General features: G+C 38.3%; 1 protein-coding gene across 27 annotated transcripts in view; it reads right to left on the minus strand.

Annotated features, from left to right (window-relative positions):
• The window catches only part of SOX6 (SRY-box transcription factor 6), a 693,774-nt gene that overhangs the window by 45,724 nt on the left and 629,803 nt on the right, over positions 1–18,247 (minus strand). For 18 of the 27 annotated variants that reach the window (XM_058688340.1, XM_058688339.1, XM_058688348.1 and 15 more), the window contains 2 exons: positions 1,259–1,339; positions 948–1,056 (listed from right to left, as the gene is read on the minus strand). In XM_058688340.1, the coding sequence (XP_058544323.1) occupies positions 948–1,056; positions 1,259–1,339 (190 nt within the window). The remainder of the gene's footprint in view (positions 1–947; positions 1,057–1,258; positions 1,340–18,247) is intronic. The other 9 variants (XM_058688360.1, XM_058688361.1, XM_058688359.1 and 6 more) reach the window with 1 other exon arrangement.

Below are 18,247 nucleotides of genomic sequence, written 5' to 3' on the forward strand. Positions count from 1 at the left end.
TCATGTCCAGTTCAGATGAGGCTATGAAATGTCTCCGCGTGTTTTCGAGGGATTAGGGTCCTGGAAGAAATTCTGCCGGTAAAAGCGATAATAGTAAGATTCTTGTCCTCAAGCTAAAGAAGAACTTTAGCAGGGACCCAAGATGGGCAAAGTATTGTGTTACTCTGAAGAGAACAAATTAATCTTCCCTGACTGGTGGGAGGGATTCTGCCAAAGGAACAGCTAACGGGAAAACCAGTCCTTACTCTGTGATGACACAGTAAATAACCAGGCAACATTACTACTGAAGTGCTGACCCAACTCATAAATTGTACCCAGCCTCTGGAGAGCAATTTCTGCTGATTTGCTGCTTGTGCATTTAAAACAAACAAACAAAAAGGGACAAGGAGTGGACAGGCATTGACATTGCTGCGGATAAACCCACTGAGAGTGAAGCTGGTCCTTCTATCCAGACTTTCACAAGAATTTAGTAATGGATAGTGCTTGGGCACAGGCCGAGCAATTATTAATTTTACACTAAATCTGCTGCAAACCATCACTGAGTTCCCAAAAAGGTTTGATTGCACCTGGGACTTACTTGATTCAGGGTTAAAAAATCCTCCTTTGTAGGTTAGCCCTTTTTTTTAAACGAGTATGCAATGACGTGGATGAAACACAGAATTCTGTTATTCATGGGAACGCAGAGGGTCATTTTATTTAAAAACTTTGAAATGGCACCTTGAAGTACGTGAATTGCTACGTGTTCGGTAATATAGGATCTAGCTACATCTCAACGTCCTTAACTATAATATATAATGGAGGCTAAGAGTTCCTCTGCTTTGCCAAAAAAAAAAAAAAAAAATCCCAGCTGGTACTCCTGAGAAAGACTGTATAATCCTATAGCTAACTCAGATGCACCTTCACAAACGCCCGGAGCAGCAGAAAAGAGCTACGGAAAAGCCACTCACCCTCTGCATCTTCTGGCCGAGTAAGATCGATGACACCTGGGCCCAGCTTTCCATCTTCACTTGACTTTCCTGTTAACTGGGGCCCCAAATTCTCAAAGCGTGTTCTTTCCTAGAGGAAAGAATAATCAGAGGCTTATTCTAGCTTCCGAAGCAGCCACTTTTTCCTTCCAGTTTCTATCTTGCTTAGCGGGCAAAACTTGGATTTACAAACATCATTTCTGACCAACTGGGGATCAGAAAATCTTTCAGGAAGATTCCACTAAAGCCTGGTGGTGGCACTGAGAGCGCTGACAGCGTCTAAAGCACAGTACCTGTAAGGAAAGGAAACCTGTGCCGGGAAGCCTGCCGGGCGGCACTGCGCATCTTCTCTCAGTGGGATTTGCTCCAGTAATCTAAAAGGAATGCAATTGAAAGGTTTGAGCCCAAAGTGCAAAACTTGAAAGAGCAATTCCCGTGAAAATACACTGCTAGTTAACGGGAGAGGAATTGTCTCATTTGGAGATCGCAGTTTGCACTGGTATTCCTGGGAAAATACAAATCGGAGTTTTAGGCAGGAGGATTTCAAAAACAAATGTTTCAGAGCGGGCAGACTAGATGATGGCATTGATGCTATTATTTTGCCTAGGAGTTTCAACTGTAACTTCTGGGGAAGTAAAAAGATTACTCCTAGCCAGCCATGGAGTCAGGAAATTTAAATATCTGTGCCGTTACAGGAGGGAAACTCAAACACGTTTGCCTTATTAGCCAGCTCCTCTAGGACAGGGAGCCTGAAATATCACAGTGAACTCTCCCTCTGCAGCTCTCTGGATCAGTGGCAGAGGGCTCACTGACCATCACTAATACGGTGTTCTTGTCTGCAAAAACAGAGCACGTGTCCCCTTCTCGCCTCCTTGCTATTCTCCAGACTCAAACTTGGCTTTGTGTTGTGCTTATGAATGAATGAAACCTTGTTGTTCATTACTATGAAACAATATTAAATGTCATGTCAGCTTGAATTTACAGACATGAAATAGCAGCTTCCAGCTCCGGGAATGGTTTCTGCATGTTATACTTAATGCATTATGCAGCAGTAGAGTGCTGATTGCTGTTCAGTCTATTGTTCAATGACCTAGTTCTGTACTGAGCATGTTCGGCATTAGATGGAAACACTCAGAGTGTTCTCTTCTGTAAGATGTTTAGAAACTTGGAAATATTCTTAAAGAGCAAACATACAATTACTTGATAGAGGCTGTGTCTCATTTGTACAGCCTCACTACATTTGTGCTTTCTAATATGATTATTTTTGAATATCATTATATTTCTATAATTAATTCCCATCAGTCAAATTGTGCAGGAAGTCTTCCAGTTCCCCTTCATCATGGAATATCTTGAAATCTGTGTTGGAAGAAAACACAGCATAAACCTTGCTTTAATCTAGCACCAACTCTATGAAAGATATGCAACAAAATTGTAATCTTGAGTTTCCCCCACTGGGCAGTCCTAACTAGTTACACTAGTGGGATATGGGGAAACCTCCGAAGTACCACACTTATAAAAATAAGAATGGAAAATAAAAAGCAAATTAGGCACAGTTCCCCAATATTTTCTCATGTGAAAACACCGCTGCACGAGAACAAATTAACCCAGATGCAGGCCTCAACAAAAAGCAACCACAAGCCATGTGGGAGTTTCACACATTGTCGGGGGCGGGGGGGGGGGGGGGTGGGTGGGGGTGGGGGAGGAGGGGGGAGGACAGCTGCTTTTAATCAGCCAATTTCTATTTTTGAGTAGCACTTTCGGTTGTCATGATGTAAAGAAAAAGAATTAAAGTGAAGATGAGTAGTACCAGGGAAAGCAAAATATTCAACCTTTGTTTTATCACATTGTTTCGCATTTCAAATATTTGCATGTGAATGCTCTCCCTATGTTAAATGCAAAAGGAGTTTTGATGTGACACCTGCAATCTTCTTGGAAGAACAACCTTTAACTGTATTTTCGTGGGGGGAAAACAACTTTCTCTGAAAATCAACAGACCGTGCTACCTATCAATATGCATATTTCAAGTATCTTTCTAGTCATTCATTCTCTTTGATTTTACCGGAAAATATTCTCAGTAAAAAAAAAATAAAGTTCCTGAAAGAATATCAATATTTTGACAAGGAAGGAGAAGAGGGAAAATTACATGCCATGGTTTGTAAAATCCTAAGACAACAAAGCTTACATGATGATAATATCTTTTCTTTTACAAAAAATGAAGTGCACTCACAATTCAGTATTATCAGCTTGCTTTTAATCATAACAAAAAACATTCGGAACATTCAACAACACATTCACAGTGCCTTTGAAGTCATACATTTTTCTGACTTCATTGAAAAAAAACATTCTTCTGCAGAGCTACTTTCCTTATAAAATATCAATATTTTGACAGAGTAGAAGTCAAGGAAGAATATCCCATGAAACACTCGTTAAACAGGCAGAAAATAAATCAATGGTAAAAATTGTTTTGGGCAGTGGGCTGCATTTTATAGTTGGTAATATTAAGCACTTGTGTTTGAGATTAAAGAAGGACCCTGCAAAGCCATGCCCTTTCATATAAATTTCTACCTAGTCTCCCAGAAGATTTCCTTCTTCAAAGAATAGCTCAGAATATTTATTTGCCAGCCACATAACCATAAGATAAGAGGGCCTGATGTCTACAAGTTAGCTCCTGTCAGCTGGGCCAAGCAAAGATTTTACCAGTAAGGTTGAACATGAGCCTAGTAAATACAGGATGTGTACATGGGCACAGAGATGAGTTCAGAGATACTTCAGTTCCAACAGGCTTCAACTTCTGGCCATCAAGTGCCAATGGGTATGCCCCTATATCAAACAGATAAAGATTTGTGGGTAGTAAGTTCTTAACTCCAAATTTTGCCCACACACTTGAACTAGCTCTCACAACATACATGTCATCCAAATAAGATACTTTGGAGAAGTAAGCAAAAGAGTTCAGTGCTAATTTAATCTCAACTCCCCCAGGAAAATCCCCCAATCTTCAGGTTGATGGTGAAATGTGCATTTTACATGCAACGATGTGATCAGACCCTTACTTATGCATTGTCAGTCACAAAACATGCAGGCAACATTAAAGTTACTGAAAAAAATTAAAGTCAGCTCTGCTGTGTTGTAGGGACTGTTGGCTCTCTAAGTGCTTTGAAATTATGATGTATGAGGTAGATGTTGCATATTAAATAAAGATATTTCAATGATAAAGCCCCCTTTAGTGAGAGCTGATGAATGTTAAATGTTACAAGCCACAAGACGGTGGCATCCATCATCTTCACATATTATCAGAGTCAATGACGGGGCAGCCTCACTGATGACAGATAGACTGCTGCATTATTATCCCTTCTTTCTAGAGTCACTGCACAAAGCATTCAAGTCCTCAAGCATTATTTTTAACTTTGCATTAAATTAGCAACTTTTCTCTCCCTACCATGGCAAGATTGATCAATTTTGGTTTTGCATCGGTGGAGAAAGAGAATGGATCTGGGGTAACGCAAAGAACAGAGGCTTGTTTCCATCCAGGAAAAAAAATCAACTTCCCCTTACTGGCAACAAATGTAAAATTGTGATATGGGGAAAGAACAGCAATGAAACAGTAAGCACACAATAATGGCTTTTCTTTGCACTTAGATAAAAGCTGAATTTTTGATGCGCACAGTATATTTTAATAAAATTTTATATACTATGTTTTATACACTTATTGGCTATTCCATAATAATGTGTGTGCTAACAGTAAAATTGCTCTTAAATTTATGTGTGTTATTTATACGTTCCCCCGTAACAATGCTTTTTGTTGTAAAAAATATTCTGTTTATTAATGTAACTTTACAACCACTGCATCCAAGATCCGTGGTAAATTAATGACATTTTTATTATTTTATAGTGTCATTAAATTTTTACTGATCACTCCATCAAACAGAGGCAGTAAAGGCCATAATGTAAACTGGGACACTTAGATCAGGCAGCAGGAAGACATTCCATATAGTCTGAAGAAAACTGCTAGCAATAAATGATATTTATACCATCTTTAAGCATGTTAGAATACTTGGATAAGTTTGGCAAAACTGTTTCAGTAGTAGAGTGGATTGTGTACTTAAATAACAGTTTGCTTGCCAGCAAGACAAGCCTTTTTCAAACCATATGTGAGGTGACTGAGTGCAGCCCTCTCCTAGAAAACAACACGCGAGATGTATGATGCCCCGGGCACCCTCCCCTCGGGGTTACCGAGACTGACCAGCACACACCATACCTCAAATCACTTCCACACAGTCTCCTCTGCTACAAAACGAAGTGGAAATTGGTAAGTGCCGAGAGAAGCGCTTTGTTTGTTGCCTTACAAACAAATATATTTCATTTGACAAGTAGACATAGCTGGACAATGATGTGATATATTTTATTCCCATGGTCCAGGTGAGAGGTACTTTACCAACCTTTATTCAAAGCTCGTTTCTAAAGAATGTCTGAATGTGAGCTCATTCATAGCAGCCACAGAACATACACCTAAGGGGCCATTACCTGCATTGCAGTTACAATGGGCAAAAAATAATTATCTCACGTTACTTTCACATATGAAATACATTATATTAGTATACTCTATACTGACTCTCAATTATTCTGTTTATAGAATGTTTGTATATATATTTTATGCAAATATTTTATAATATTTTATATAAATGTATATATATATTTCTATATGTAGACAATAGTAATTAGAACATTTTGTGCTCATGTAATCACCAATTTAGGCCCACCTCTTACTAAGTAAATAAGATTTTGTTGTTATATCCTAAAACACATTATTTAAATATTGAAGACTTTAAAATTTTTTTTCGAATATGTAATCATAAGGAATTTTGTAGGGAAAGTTAATACTGCAGCGCCACCAGTCATGTCCTTACATATTCCTGAAGCAGAGTTTTCTGAGAGAAATAACAAATTCTTGCATCATGAATAGGGATTCTCTAAGGCCAGCACGATGTCCTGAGATATTATCTGTCCTCAAAATTTCAGCTTTGTCGAAGTTGTTGAGTGCTCCCCAAAGAAGCCTTGTCACCTCATTCCAGCTCCAAGCCTTAGTGTCTCTCCAACTCGGGGAATCTTCCCTAACTAAAAGTGAAGACTTCCCTGCAAAAGCAGCGTTACCCTTACACAAGCTGCCTTCCTGCCCTCTGTTCACATCGATACCAACTGGTTCGGCACTATTTGCCTCACTGCATTCTTTGCCCCTCCATGCTCGGTCCATTGTCCAGGCTTGCTGATTCTTCTCTCACAGAGTCTCTTGCACGGGTCCCTTCTCTCCCTCCATCCCTCCCATCATCACTAACTGCCCCTGCATTCACACCCACACTCCTAGATCGCTGCCCGCTGCCCGTTGTCACCTCCTTTCTGGGTGCTGGGTGCTTTCTGCCTGTGCCTGACACTGCCTTCTCAGTCTATCTATGCGCACTCCTCACAGGGCTCCACTTCAGAGCTCCGATTTCAAACATTCATGGCTTCCTGCTTTCTGTTGCATTCCATTCAAGCTCCTTGACCTGGCTTTCAAGTCTGTCACACGCTGTCCCCTACACATCTTTTAAAACTCTGTTTCCTACAACTCTCCCATCACACATCCTCTGCTCCGGGTGGGCAAGAATGAGCCTTCCACTAACACACCTGCTTTTTCTTCCTCACTGCTGCTAGGATAAGTTTCCTGCTCTCTTCTTCCTTGCCAAATTCGATTCACTTTGAAAAGCCCAAGCTGTCTGTGAACTCTACAACCTCTCTGAGCTACCTGCTTTCTGATATACAAAAATTCTTAGTCTTCCCTTCATAATTGGCCCCTAGTTGTATACTATCTTAAGAAATGGAGCTTTGGTTCACATGTACCTCCAAGTCTCCTCCCAAAACATCAGAAGGTTTTTCAAGCCAGGGGTTTGTCTTACACTTTTTCTATATATCTTACACAGCATTTAGTATTAGTGCCCATAAATACTTACAGGTTTTACAAGGCCACATAATCGATTTACCCACATAAATCAAAAACACGCTGTGCAAGTGAGTGTCCCAAAGAAGCAAGTGTGCGATAGAGGGTTTAGACTCACCATTCCACTTCTGGGGATGTCTCTTTGGTCAATAATAATCAAAACAAGGAAATCCAAAAAAAAAAAATCTTAAATATTTTATAAAAAGAGAAACAAGCAATGTCAAAAGAACACAATAGAAGAAGACAATGTGATGATATAACTTACTAGGAAAAAGAGGTTTTTGAGTCTGACTTAGAATTTCTGCAATTTGGCACTTGTATCTTTGCAAAGTCTTTGCAAACTATAGCAAAAGAAGACACAATACACCACAAATGCTTGACTGAAAAAGCAGTGAACATTTCTAAATAAAAAGGTCTCTCTCTCCCTCTCTCTCTCTCTCTCTCTCTGTCTCTCTCTCTCTCTCTCTCTCTGTCTCTCTCTCTCTCTCTCTTTTAAGCAGGACAATGCTAAGGATAATGTTGAGAGAAAGAGATTCTGTATCTTATTCTAAAAGGCTTGTTCTAATTCCTCTGGACATATCTGGCCATGATGTGATGATTCTCAAGAACCACTACTTAAGCACATATATGGTTTCCTTTTTGATTTGACAAACCCTATCACTTTACTAGCCTTTATTTTATATCCTTTATTATACATTTTAGGAATTTAATGAAGGATCAAAACTGTAGGCTTTACATTAGAAAGTAACTGCATATATTTTGAAAAAGGTGATTCTTGTCAGGAGTAAGGAGTTACTTTGGAGGTCCTGGGATTTACTTTCATAGTGATATTTTTCATGGTCATAGAGCCAGTAATCATAATAAAGACTCCGGAGGAGAGAAATGAGGGTTATTATTGAACTTCATTGTTAGATGACTTTTTGTCAGCTAAAACTGCTAAATTGTCTAGCCTTTAATATACCCCTAACATCAAAATTGTGCTAGGACTCATGAATTAGTTAAGGCCTAATTTTCCCAAATGGGTTTGTCCCCATAGCACAAATACATGTATTGGAGGGGAGGAAGGAAAGAGGGTCACTTACTGATCATATACTATGTGTAAGGCTCAGTCCAATGAATATTTTCTTTAATCCCTACACCAATACTACAAGGAAAATATTACTGTTACTATCAGTTTTACAAGAGATAAAGGTGAGGCTCAGAAAGATTTTTTTTTCAGAAAGATGTTTTTCTGTTTTAAGTCACTTAACCAAAATTTAGGTCGGTATTTGTGCTGAGGTGAATTTAGGATCATAACTCTGCAACTTAATTACCATGTGATCTCTCTGAGCCTGTTTCCTCATTTGTAAAATAAAATAGAAAATGCTCACGCCGCTGGGTTGTGATGATGAAATAGAGATTATATGTGTGAGTGCTTAGCAAAAATAAGGCAACTCATAAAATACCCACTTATGTTAAAGATATTATTTAGTGTTTGCTAAAGGTTTCGAAGCTAAACACTAATGAAGACAGTGTCCTGATCTAAAGGCCAATATCCATTCCCCTGTATCAACAACGCAACTATGTAAACAAAACTGCTTTCCTTTTTGTCTTGGTTGCTAAGCACCTCAGAACTAAATTTAAATCTCAACCTTAGTAACCGTGTAGTACCTGGATCTTGTTATTCTGTACTTAAAAGCCTTCAGTACTCCCCGCCATCTGCATAAGGAGAACCAAACTTCCTTGTATAGCTTGTACAACCTTTTAAGATCTGGCTCCTGTTCTCATCAGTTTTATGTCCTACGCATTCCAGTTTATATTATCTGTTCCAGTAAGATAGAACTTCTTAGAGTTTTCTGAACAACAGAATTGTGATATTGTATGGCCTTATATATCTGCATATGCCATTTCTTCATTCTGGAATGCCCTTTCTTTACTGATGACATCATAATTAGTCCTCTCTAGGCTGTATTACAGCATTTCTTCTGGGCAAACTCCTTTGTTGACTTCCTCCCACCAGCCCCACACAGAAATGATCACTCCCTCTTTTTTCCATCACCACGCCATGCTTATAGAAAAGGATGCTACAAACATTGGTTATAGGTCTGTTTATGTGTCTCCTCAGCTTACTCCTTTAAGGTGTGGTGTCTATCTATTACTATCTTTACATCATGAGTGGCTGATAATCCTGATAATCCTGATAACAGTATTTCCCTCTCTTATTTTAATTTTACTTTTAAATAAAATTAAATTAATTTTCAGATCTTTTTTAAACAGCAAGATATAGATGTTTAGAAGCTGGATAAAAGCAAAGGAAGGTGTGTATATCAGTTGGACAATACAGTGATCTGATCAGGGTTGGCGTGGCACTGAGATACAGGAAGTTTGCCTAATTATTATTATTCAAAAGGGCTCTATAAGAATCTTTCCTAAAATCTCAACCACCACCACAACCTTCGAATATTCTTCTTACACATTCTTACATTACATTGTTTAGCAATACATCATTAACAATTCATTCTTTGAGTTAGTCAATAATGCCAATATTTTGTGAAAGGGCAATAGAATAAACTGTTAAAAAAAACTCATACTAATTTCAGTTTAATTCTTCTAGAGAAATAAGAATATCTGTAGAGAAAATTAGGCAGATGAAACCACGTGAACAGAGTTATAAAGCATTTGGTCAAGGGAGTTCCTTAGGTACTGTAATCCCAAAGAATATAGCTTCACAAGAGTTTGAGAACACCCAAACTAAGCAAATATGGCTGTTAGGGACTGAGCCGTGTCCTCTTAAAATTCACATGTTGAAACCCTAATCCCTAGCACCTCAGAATGTGACTCTTTTTTGGAGATAGAGACTGTAAGGAGGTGATTAAATTAAAATGAGGCCTTCAGGTTGGGCTCCAATCCAATCTGACTGGTGTCCTTAAGGGGAGGAGATAAGGACATGCAGAGAGACATTAGAAATGTGTGCTCACAGAGGAAAGACCATGTGAGGACACAGCGAAAAGGCAGTCATTTGCAAGCCAAGGAAAAAGGCCTCAGTAGAAATCAATCCTGTTGGCACCTTGATCTTGAACTTCTAGACTCCAGGATTGTGGGGGGAAAAAATTGTTGTTTCAGCCACCCAGTTGTGGTATTTTGTCATGGCAGCCCTAGCAAACTAACACAATGCTCCTTCCGAGCGTTTTATTATATAAAAGGCTTTTGTCACTACTCCAAAAATGTCAGCCAGTAAGGCAACAAATTATACGTATGCAGTCTACTTACCTCAGAAACAATTATCTGGAAGCTTTTGCTGTTAGGAGCTAGTAGTGGTTGACAACTCTATCTATCGATCTATCTATCTATCTATCTATCTATCTATCTATCTGGAATTCTTCAGAAGAGCAAGTTCTCTGTTAAAGGGAAAGAAGACTTTCAGTGGCTTGGCCAAAGTTTTCAAACTTCCAGAAAATTCACACTTGAAGCAAGATATAGAATCAATACCGTTTGACTTAAGCGATTCAGATCACCTCTCAGCATGCTGAAAAATGCCACTGGATCATAAGCTCCTTGGGGGAGGGAAACTGTCTCCTGACCCTCTCTATCTTCACTGAGGGCTGTGCCTTGTGACCACAGGAGAAGTGTGCAGCACATGCCTGACAAAACGAACTAATGTCTGCAGAGCTTCTTGTGGATATGTTTTATGGAGCTTTCAAAAACATTCTCAAATGATGTATGACACGTTTCCCTCAGGATTTGAAGAGTACACCAAACTAAGCAAGTTCTCTCCCCGCACCCCTGGCAAGGACAGCGCCCTGTGTATCTCCTGCAACATACACTTAAACTCTTGTCACTGATGATCAAATGATAAACGATAAAGTAGCATTGACTCTGAAGATATGAGATCCTTTTAGGCTTGGGAGCCACTGAGTTAAATTAGTTTCATCAGGATTATAGTGCTTACTGAACCCCTTTAACCAAATGCTTTCTGTCTCATTCATATGGTTTTAATATGGTTTTAACCAATTGCAAGGTTATTTATAAGTTTGCAATTCCCAAGTAGAGTTATAAAGTGTTCAGATTTAAACAAATCCAGTTGTGTGGCAGCCCGGCTCCTACTTATATGCGGTTTCCAACTTTGTATTCGTTTACAGAGGCATGATGCATATTTGTTCCTGAATATTCTCTGATTAACTGTTTGTTTCAGTAACAAGTTCACAAAAAGTTTCGTTGTAAAAATTACATGCGCACCTATTAAAATTGAACATATGATTTAAAAAACTGGTGAATTTTATCTCCACTTAAACCACCAGCAAGATTTTATTGTGCTAGCATTCATCATATGAACAAAGAGTGCCACGATATAATTAATGACCAGCTAAGAAAATGTCTTTGTCCAAAATAATACCTTCAGAATTCTGTTTTTTTCAAAATCTAGGTACTTGATTTCTGATACCTATTTAATTTGCAACATGTACTTTTTATATTATCTGTGGAAACGCAGATGCCATTTATTCAGGTTAAAGGCACCAAAGTTATATAAACCAAGAATGGATATTTTCTTCAAAAATATACCTTCTACTTCAATTTTAGCTGGCAAGTTGATAGATTTGAAGATTCTTTTTCTCAAAAACATAAATACGAAAGATGGGAAAATATAAGGTATTTCCACCATGTATTTGTTTCAATTTATCAGATATAGAAATATATCATATCTCCTAAGAGATATTCCTATAATGTAAAGAAATATGTATACTACCAAATGACATAGACCTTAAAAAGAAAAGTAGGGGACATGTGAAAAATTTAGTTGCTGGAAGGAAACGTAAAGGCATCTTCATTCAGAGAGCACAGGGATCAAGGAGGCTAGGATGCTAACCCAAAGTCCAGCAGCTAACCAGTAACAGATCTAGAATACAGTAACAGATCTGGAATACCAGTAACAGATCTAGAATTCTTAACCCTCAGACTCCTAGTCTCCTGCTCCTTCCACTGAACTGTTCTGTATCATGTGTGCTCTTTACAAACTATGCTAGTCCCTGATTACTTCATCTGTAAAATGAGGAAGCTGAACTAACTTACCTCTATGGTTTCTTCCAGCTCTGAAATGTTACGAGTCTGTGATACTCAACTTTATTCTCCTGAGACCTACACTCAGCATACAGTAGTAAAAACCCTTTGCTATGTCATAAAAAGTTTTTGAGCAATTATTCGTATTTTCAAGGAAATTGTTCAGAGATAATCCATTTGTCAAACAAGCCTTCCAAAACCTGGTCACACTTAGCCAAAAAGGATTTATTTGCTGCTTCTGAAATTCCATCTCCACCATCGGCAAAAGTAAATAGAAGGGAAGGGACACGAAGGGAAGGGAAAGAAGACAAAGAGAAGAGGCAGGCAAAATCAGAGGGGAGATATTTTAGCCTGAAATTGGCATAAATATTCCTCATATCCCTATTTTGGCATTCATTATGGTAGCACCAGCACAGAATAAATCCCTTTCTATCTGAAAACAAAGTAACATCAATGCAAACATTAGTACTAGGAAAAGGGCTTTTCTTCAGAAAACAAAAGTAAAAAACCCCAAAAAAGTTAATTAACTCCTTGATGTCAAGATTTTGTATATTCTATTGTTATTCTCCTTCTAGGAAACAGGAAGTACTCAGGTCAAGGGACATACTTTTCAAATAAAAAATAAAAATAACCCAAGACTATGTCTGATTATTTGTAGAAGAACCTTTCTTTAAAATTAAGTAAAATTAAAATTTAGAAACTATGTTTTCATTTCATGAAATTTAAAAATCATTTTAAGATTGAAATTTTTAAAATGAGTTTAAAAGAAGAAGAAAATATTTAGGACCTGATTCAAAATAGTACTCCAACATGGTAATATTATAAAGGACAAAAGATAGTGCCCAACTGTGGTGATATGTGTTAATTGTATGGTTTTCCAAAGATGTGGGAGAACTGATATCAATTACAGTATAATTACCATTACTTCCAACAGAGTTAACATGTAGTTACCACAAAATAACGTACAATTAACTGGTGTCACATTGCACACCAGACTAAATAAGATACAAATTAAAAATCCCCAAATGTAGCCATAATACCCTTCTATCTCTTAAAAAAAAAAAAACAGCAACTTTTCTGATGTCACAGCATTTGTCAAGAACTCGTGTAATTATTTAAAAGAGGGAGAAACCATGACATATAAGTAGAAAGAATCACTTTTAGCTATACAGTGAAAAACTGCATAGGGAGGGAGATGTATGTATCAACAAAAAATTTAAAGTTAGTAAGCTAAAGCTATTGTCAATAAAATTAGAATTTTCCTCTATGTCTTTCAGTTCCTGAAAATTAGGCAGCTATTTTTTTTAGGCAGTTATGTCTTAAAAGCAAGTTCAAGAATGCTCTTAGTTTTTACTGATACCTAACAGTTTCTCCTTTATTTATCAAACACTGAACATGAACCCGCTTTAGCAGTGCTATAGGAAGACCCAGAAATGAGTAAGTCTTGGTCTAAGAAGGGAGTTTACACCAAAGTTCTAGTTATTTGTTATGCGAAGTGGTAAATCATGTCTCAATATGAGCAATTTCCTTATCAGGAGGTGAACTGCAGGGACAAAGAATGCTCCAGTTCAGTGTGAAGAAGTAAAACTCCTCATTGGAATGTCTCAAGTCAGCAACAATAACACAGGATGTTTCTGCATGTTGCACGTGAGAGGGGCACGTGTGGGAACACGGACATGCCAAGTGCTTGTCTAGGTCTAATTAGAAAAGAATTGAAAATGGCAGAGTGCAATGCTGTGAAGCTGACAAGAGGGCAAAGGGAAGTCGCTGTATTTAGAATACAGCCACAGTGTATCTGCTCTATCCGTTTCAAACATCTGGGCTTCCAATTATTTACTGAACTCCTGTGTAAGAGTTACTTGGGAATACTGCAAACGTTATAGAACAGGAACATGCAAACTGCTTCGTAAAATACTTGCGGGACTGAACTCTTGCTGAATCTTGAACAATATGGTTGAAAACTGCTGTGAGATTGTTATGTTTTAGTAAGTGTGTGAAAACCATGAAGAGGTTAATATGCTGAGAATAAATTTTGTAAACAGCATGCTATTAATACAGCAGACAATACTTTATTACAAATTTATGTTCTGCATCTTTTTAAAGATTTAGTTAATTTCCTGTATCTGGCTGTTTTATATTTAAACGCTTACTTGAGATTCAATGAGACTAGACACTTCCATAAAAGACCGTGCGTCTTTTTTGAAGATGACATAAGCATATGCCTAGACCCACAAAGCTTTGAGGGCAGTTTGTTCCCTATGAAGTTGCTATTTTCTCTTTTTCTCTGATCGTGGAGCTCAGGAATAGATGCCTTATTCTTGCACCCAGGTCTGTGTTTTACTCTGTTTAATTCATGACCCTTTTGTTGGGCTCCGAGGGAAATCAAGCTGGTTAGGAAGGATGACAACAGAACAATGATGGGTACACCGTTATGCCATGTTACTTCTCCTTGTTCCCACATCGCTGCTGCATTCCTCTGATTATTGCAGCCTCAAAAAATGTGCTGATCACTGTGTGTGTTAGGCGACACTGCCAACCCTGAGAAGCTAATATCCCAGATAGAGTACAATTATGCACGTGATGTAAATGAAGTACGTACTCACCACATATTGGCCGTTTGTCACGAGACAGCTGGCAAACAGCAAAGATGGGTGCAAGACTTTATTGTGCCCTTTCACTGTGTCCACAAATGCCCCCCCCCCAAAAAAAAAGAGGAAGAAAGAAAAAGAAAAAGAAAAAAAAAATCACCTGCTCCTCACAGCTGACCTTAATTGGGACAAACTTGAAATAGTTTCCATCTAAAATATATTTGGGGTTGGGATGCCCGGGTGGCTCAGTCGGTTAGGCATCCAACTTGCGCCCAGGTCATGATTCTCACGGTTCATGAGTTCGAGCCCTGAGTCAGGATCTGTGCTGACAGCTTAGAGCCTGGAGCTTGCTTTGGATTCTGTGTCTCCACCCCCCCAATCCCTCCCTCATGCTCCCTTGCTCTCTCTTTCTCTCTTAAAACTAAATAAACATTAAAAAACTTGTTTAATTTAAAAAAAATAATAAAAAATAAAACAAAATATATTTGGGGTAGAGCTTCTAAGTTGGTATTAGGAAAAAGGAAAGAGCTGTCATGTCCACATTCAGATATTAGACACTGAAATGCAGTGTATTCTAGGTCATAATAGTGAGTGTAGAGACTGCACCAACTTTATTTCTCCAAAACTCAGAAACTGATCTTTAGCTTTTTGTTTCAACAATTTAAATATCAAAATAATAGCATCGGAGCTAAAAATATGATTTAGTTTGTAAATCAGAACTTAGCCTTATAATTCAAACTTGGGAATTAAATAGGAAGATATTTTAAAATTAGAAGTCTGACTTCCCAATCTAAAAGCAAGGGCTCTAATGTAATTAAGCCATCTTTCCTACAGAAAGAGAGACGGTGCTTAGACCACATTAAAAAACTACTCAATGAAATAAAAGCAACACCTCCAAGGGCTGTCTTGCTGGACCATCAATAGGCAAGCACAGTCATTCCTAAAGCTGGGGGAGCTGCTCTCCTTGTCCTTCTCCATTGTCTGCCTAGACAAGGACAAACCTGGAAAATTAACCAGAGCAGAATACCAGCTAGAGATCGTTCACTCCGTCCCAAAGACTGTCTCACGTTTACCACAATGGACTTGTGCCATCTCAAAGAAAAGAACAGTTATTCATAGAATAACTTCCCCTGTGAATATTATATCTAGCAGAGTTCTTAAATCTCTGTAGAATTTTTAATGGTACTTTCAGACCAATTAATGACTTGAGAAAAGACAATCACAACAATTACATAAAAGTTTTCAGATTATAGCTCTTATTTAACTCCACTGTATATATTTGCCACAAAGAAGAACACAGCCTTAAAAAAGACTAAGTCTTCTTTCACTGATTAAATAAAACTCATATTCAATTTTTAATTTTCCACAGCCAAAGTGACCAAAAGAGTAGCAAAATGAAAACTGCTGATAAGGCTAGCTGGCCTTCTGGCCTGCTTCGGGACTAGCATATTAATATCTGTAATTTATAAGAAGGCTTCGCGTCGTGGGCTGTGTTCTCTTCTTGGTAATATGTTATGAAGCGCTGGATTAGACCATCAGACCAAATAAACAAACAAGTCTTAATATAAATATAATCTATTTGGAATCTAGTTTGATTTGAAATATTCATTTTCCCTTGAAAACCAACTAATATATTTATAGCATTGAACCTTTGTATGTTAAGTCCATTGTTCTAAACATATACTTTTCCTTCTGGATAAACCACTTTGACTATGAACTTCATTCATTACTATAGTTTTTTTACTTGAAGATAAATCAATATTAAATATTCCATGAAACATCATCTCTAGATCGTTTTTATCTGGTTACATTATTCTTTAAATTATATGTTCACAGCAGTGGTTTTGGAAAACCAGTTTGTGCAAAACCAGGTGAAATTCATGAACTCTCAGCGTTGTGATCTCATTGTACTGTACCGATCAGTAAACCCATCGGTGTAGCTAATTCTTAGTTCTCGGGTAATTCTCTGAGAAAAAATAAATGGTTCCTTTAAACTCCCGAGATCTCTGGTAGAACAGACCTGAATTATTTCAAATAGATTTCACTTCCTTTCTCCATCCTCTCCTTCCCAGTACCACACACAAAGATGCTGACATGCTACTTATTTATGCTACCAGCCTAAGGCAGCTTTGAGTGCCCCCCTCCACCCACTCCAATAAAACAGGAGGCAGGGGGCACATGGCATAAAACTTTCCTTCTAAGCAGAAATCACTGACCCAGTTACCCTGCTCCTCACATAGTATGGCCCATGCTCAGCCTCAGTGACCACCAGCATCTTAAAAATTGTAAAGTCCTTTTACACACCTTGGTCATCTGTAAGGTGTTATCACCCAAATTTTATAGACTATATTGAGGCTCAGTGAGACTAGAGACTTCCCCAAAATCACACATATAATAGCTAAGAGTCAGAGGTAAGCCAAGAAGACAGGTCTTCAGATTTAAAGCCCAAGCTGAATTCCTTCTATTCCTTGGCACAGCTTAACTTGTGAGACTTGACTTGGTTTTAGGCATAGGTCATGAAATCATGAAGATCAGGATCCAAGCCGGCTTCCAAAGCCTTGTAAAGTCAGTATTTATTTTATGAATTTACCTTTCTGAAGCTATCCAGGTCCAAGACTTTACTGTGTTATCATTTATGTAAATAAAATCAGCATTAGATTCTGTATTAATTTGTAATGGTTGTCTCTCTGCCTTCCTAGGCTATACTACCTCCTTCACATAGGGTTGATTCCTAGGCAAAGTTTTCAAGACCTTACCACCAATGGAGATGCACGCTCAGGAGCCCGTTATACAGGAGTAGGCTAGGCCGTGCAGGTAGCACATGCTAGAGCCCTGCTATACACATATGCAGAGACAGCAGCTGCCCCTTGTAACTTTAAGCGCTTGGAGAAAAATCGTCACCAGTGGTCAGAGACTGCACCTTAACTACAATAAGCTCCAAGACTGCAGTAGAGTGGGAGATGAGAAGTGAAAGAGGCAGGGAAGGGGGGAAGGAAAAGAGAGGAGGAAGGACAGGGAAATGGATGGGAGAGTGGAGAGAGATGGCAAGACAAGGTAAGAAGGAGTTCAGGGGCAGAGAAAGGAAAAGAGGGAAATATACTCTTGTACATATAAGGGGGCAGAGACAGAGAAGAACAGAGGGTGGGAAACTGATCAACAACCTCCAGAACATAAGACAGATGAGAAAGCAGCAGGGAGGCAGAGCAAATTGGGACAGCTAGAAAAGACTTTAAAATTCTTCTAATTTGTTCTAGTAAGAAGCAACTCTCCTCTGATGTGAACTTCCTCTGTCTGGGAAAGGCCAGACACACACAAAAGCAGAGTGAGACTCCTATGAAAATACATTTTTATCCCCTTCTTCCAAATTCTGGTCCCTAGCCACAAGCAAGCAATCAATGAATAATGACTGAGCATTTTAGGCTCAGTGTTAGTGGGACAGCAAAGAGTAAGACCGGGGCTTTTCTTTCAGGCTAATCATAGTAACCTAACAGTGTGGTGCAGTGGAAAGTATAGAATTTATACACAGAGGAGCTGATATTGGAACCTATAGAGTTACCTCCATGATTCTCGTTGTTAGTTTTTTGTTTTTAATGGTATTTTGTTTTTAATGGTATAGAGTTACCTCTATAATGGTAGGTTAACAGGAGATAATAATCTCTATTGCATAGGACTTTTATGAAAATCAAATGAGA

Source organism: Neofelis nebulosa, chromosome 10 (genome assembly GCF_028018385.1).
Source record: "Neofelis nebulosa isolate mNeoNeb1 chromosome 10, mNeoNeb1.pri, whole genome shotgun sequence".
Classification (NCBI taxonomy): domain Eukaryota; kingdom Metazoa; phylum Chordata; class Mammalia; order Carnivora; family Felidae; genus Neofelis; species Neofelis nebulosa.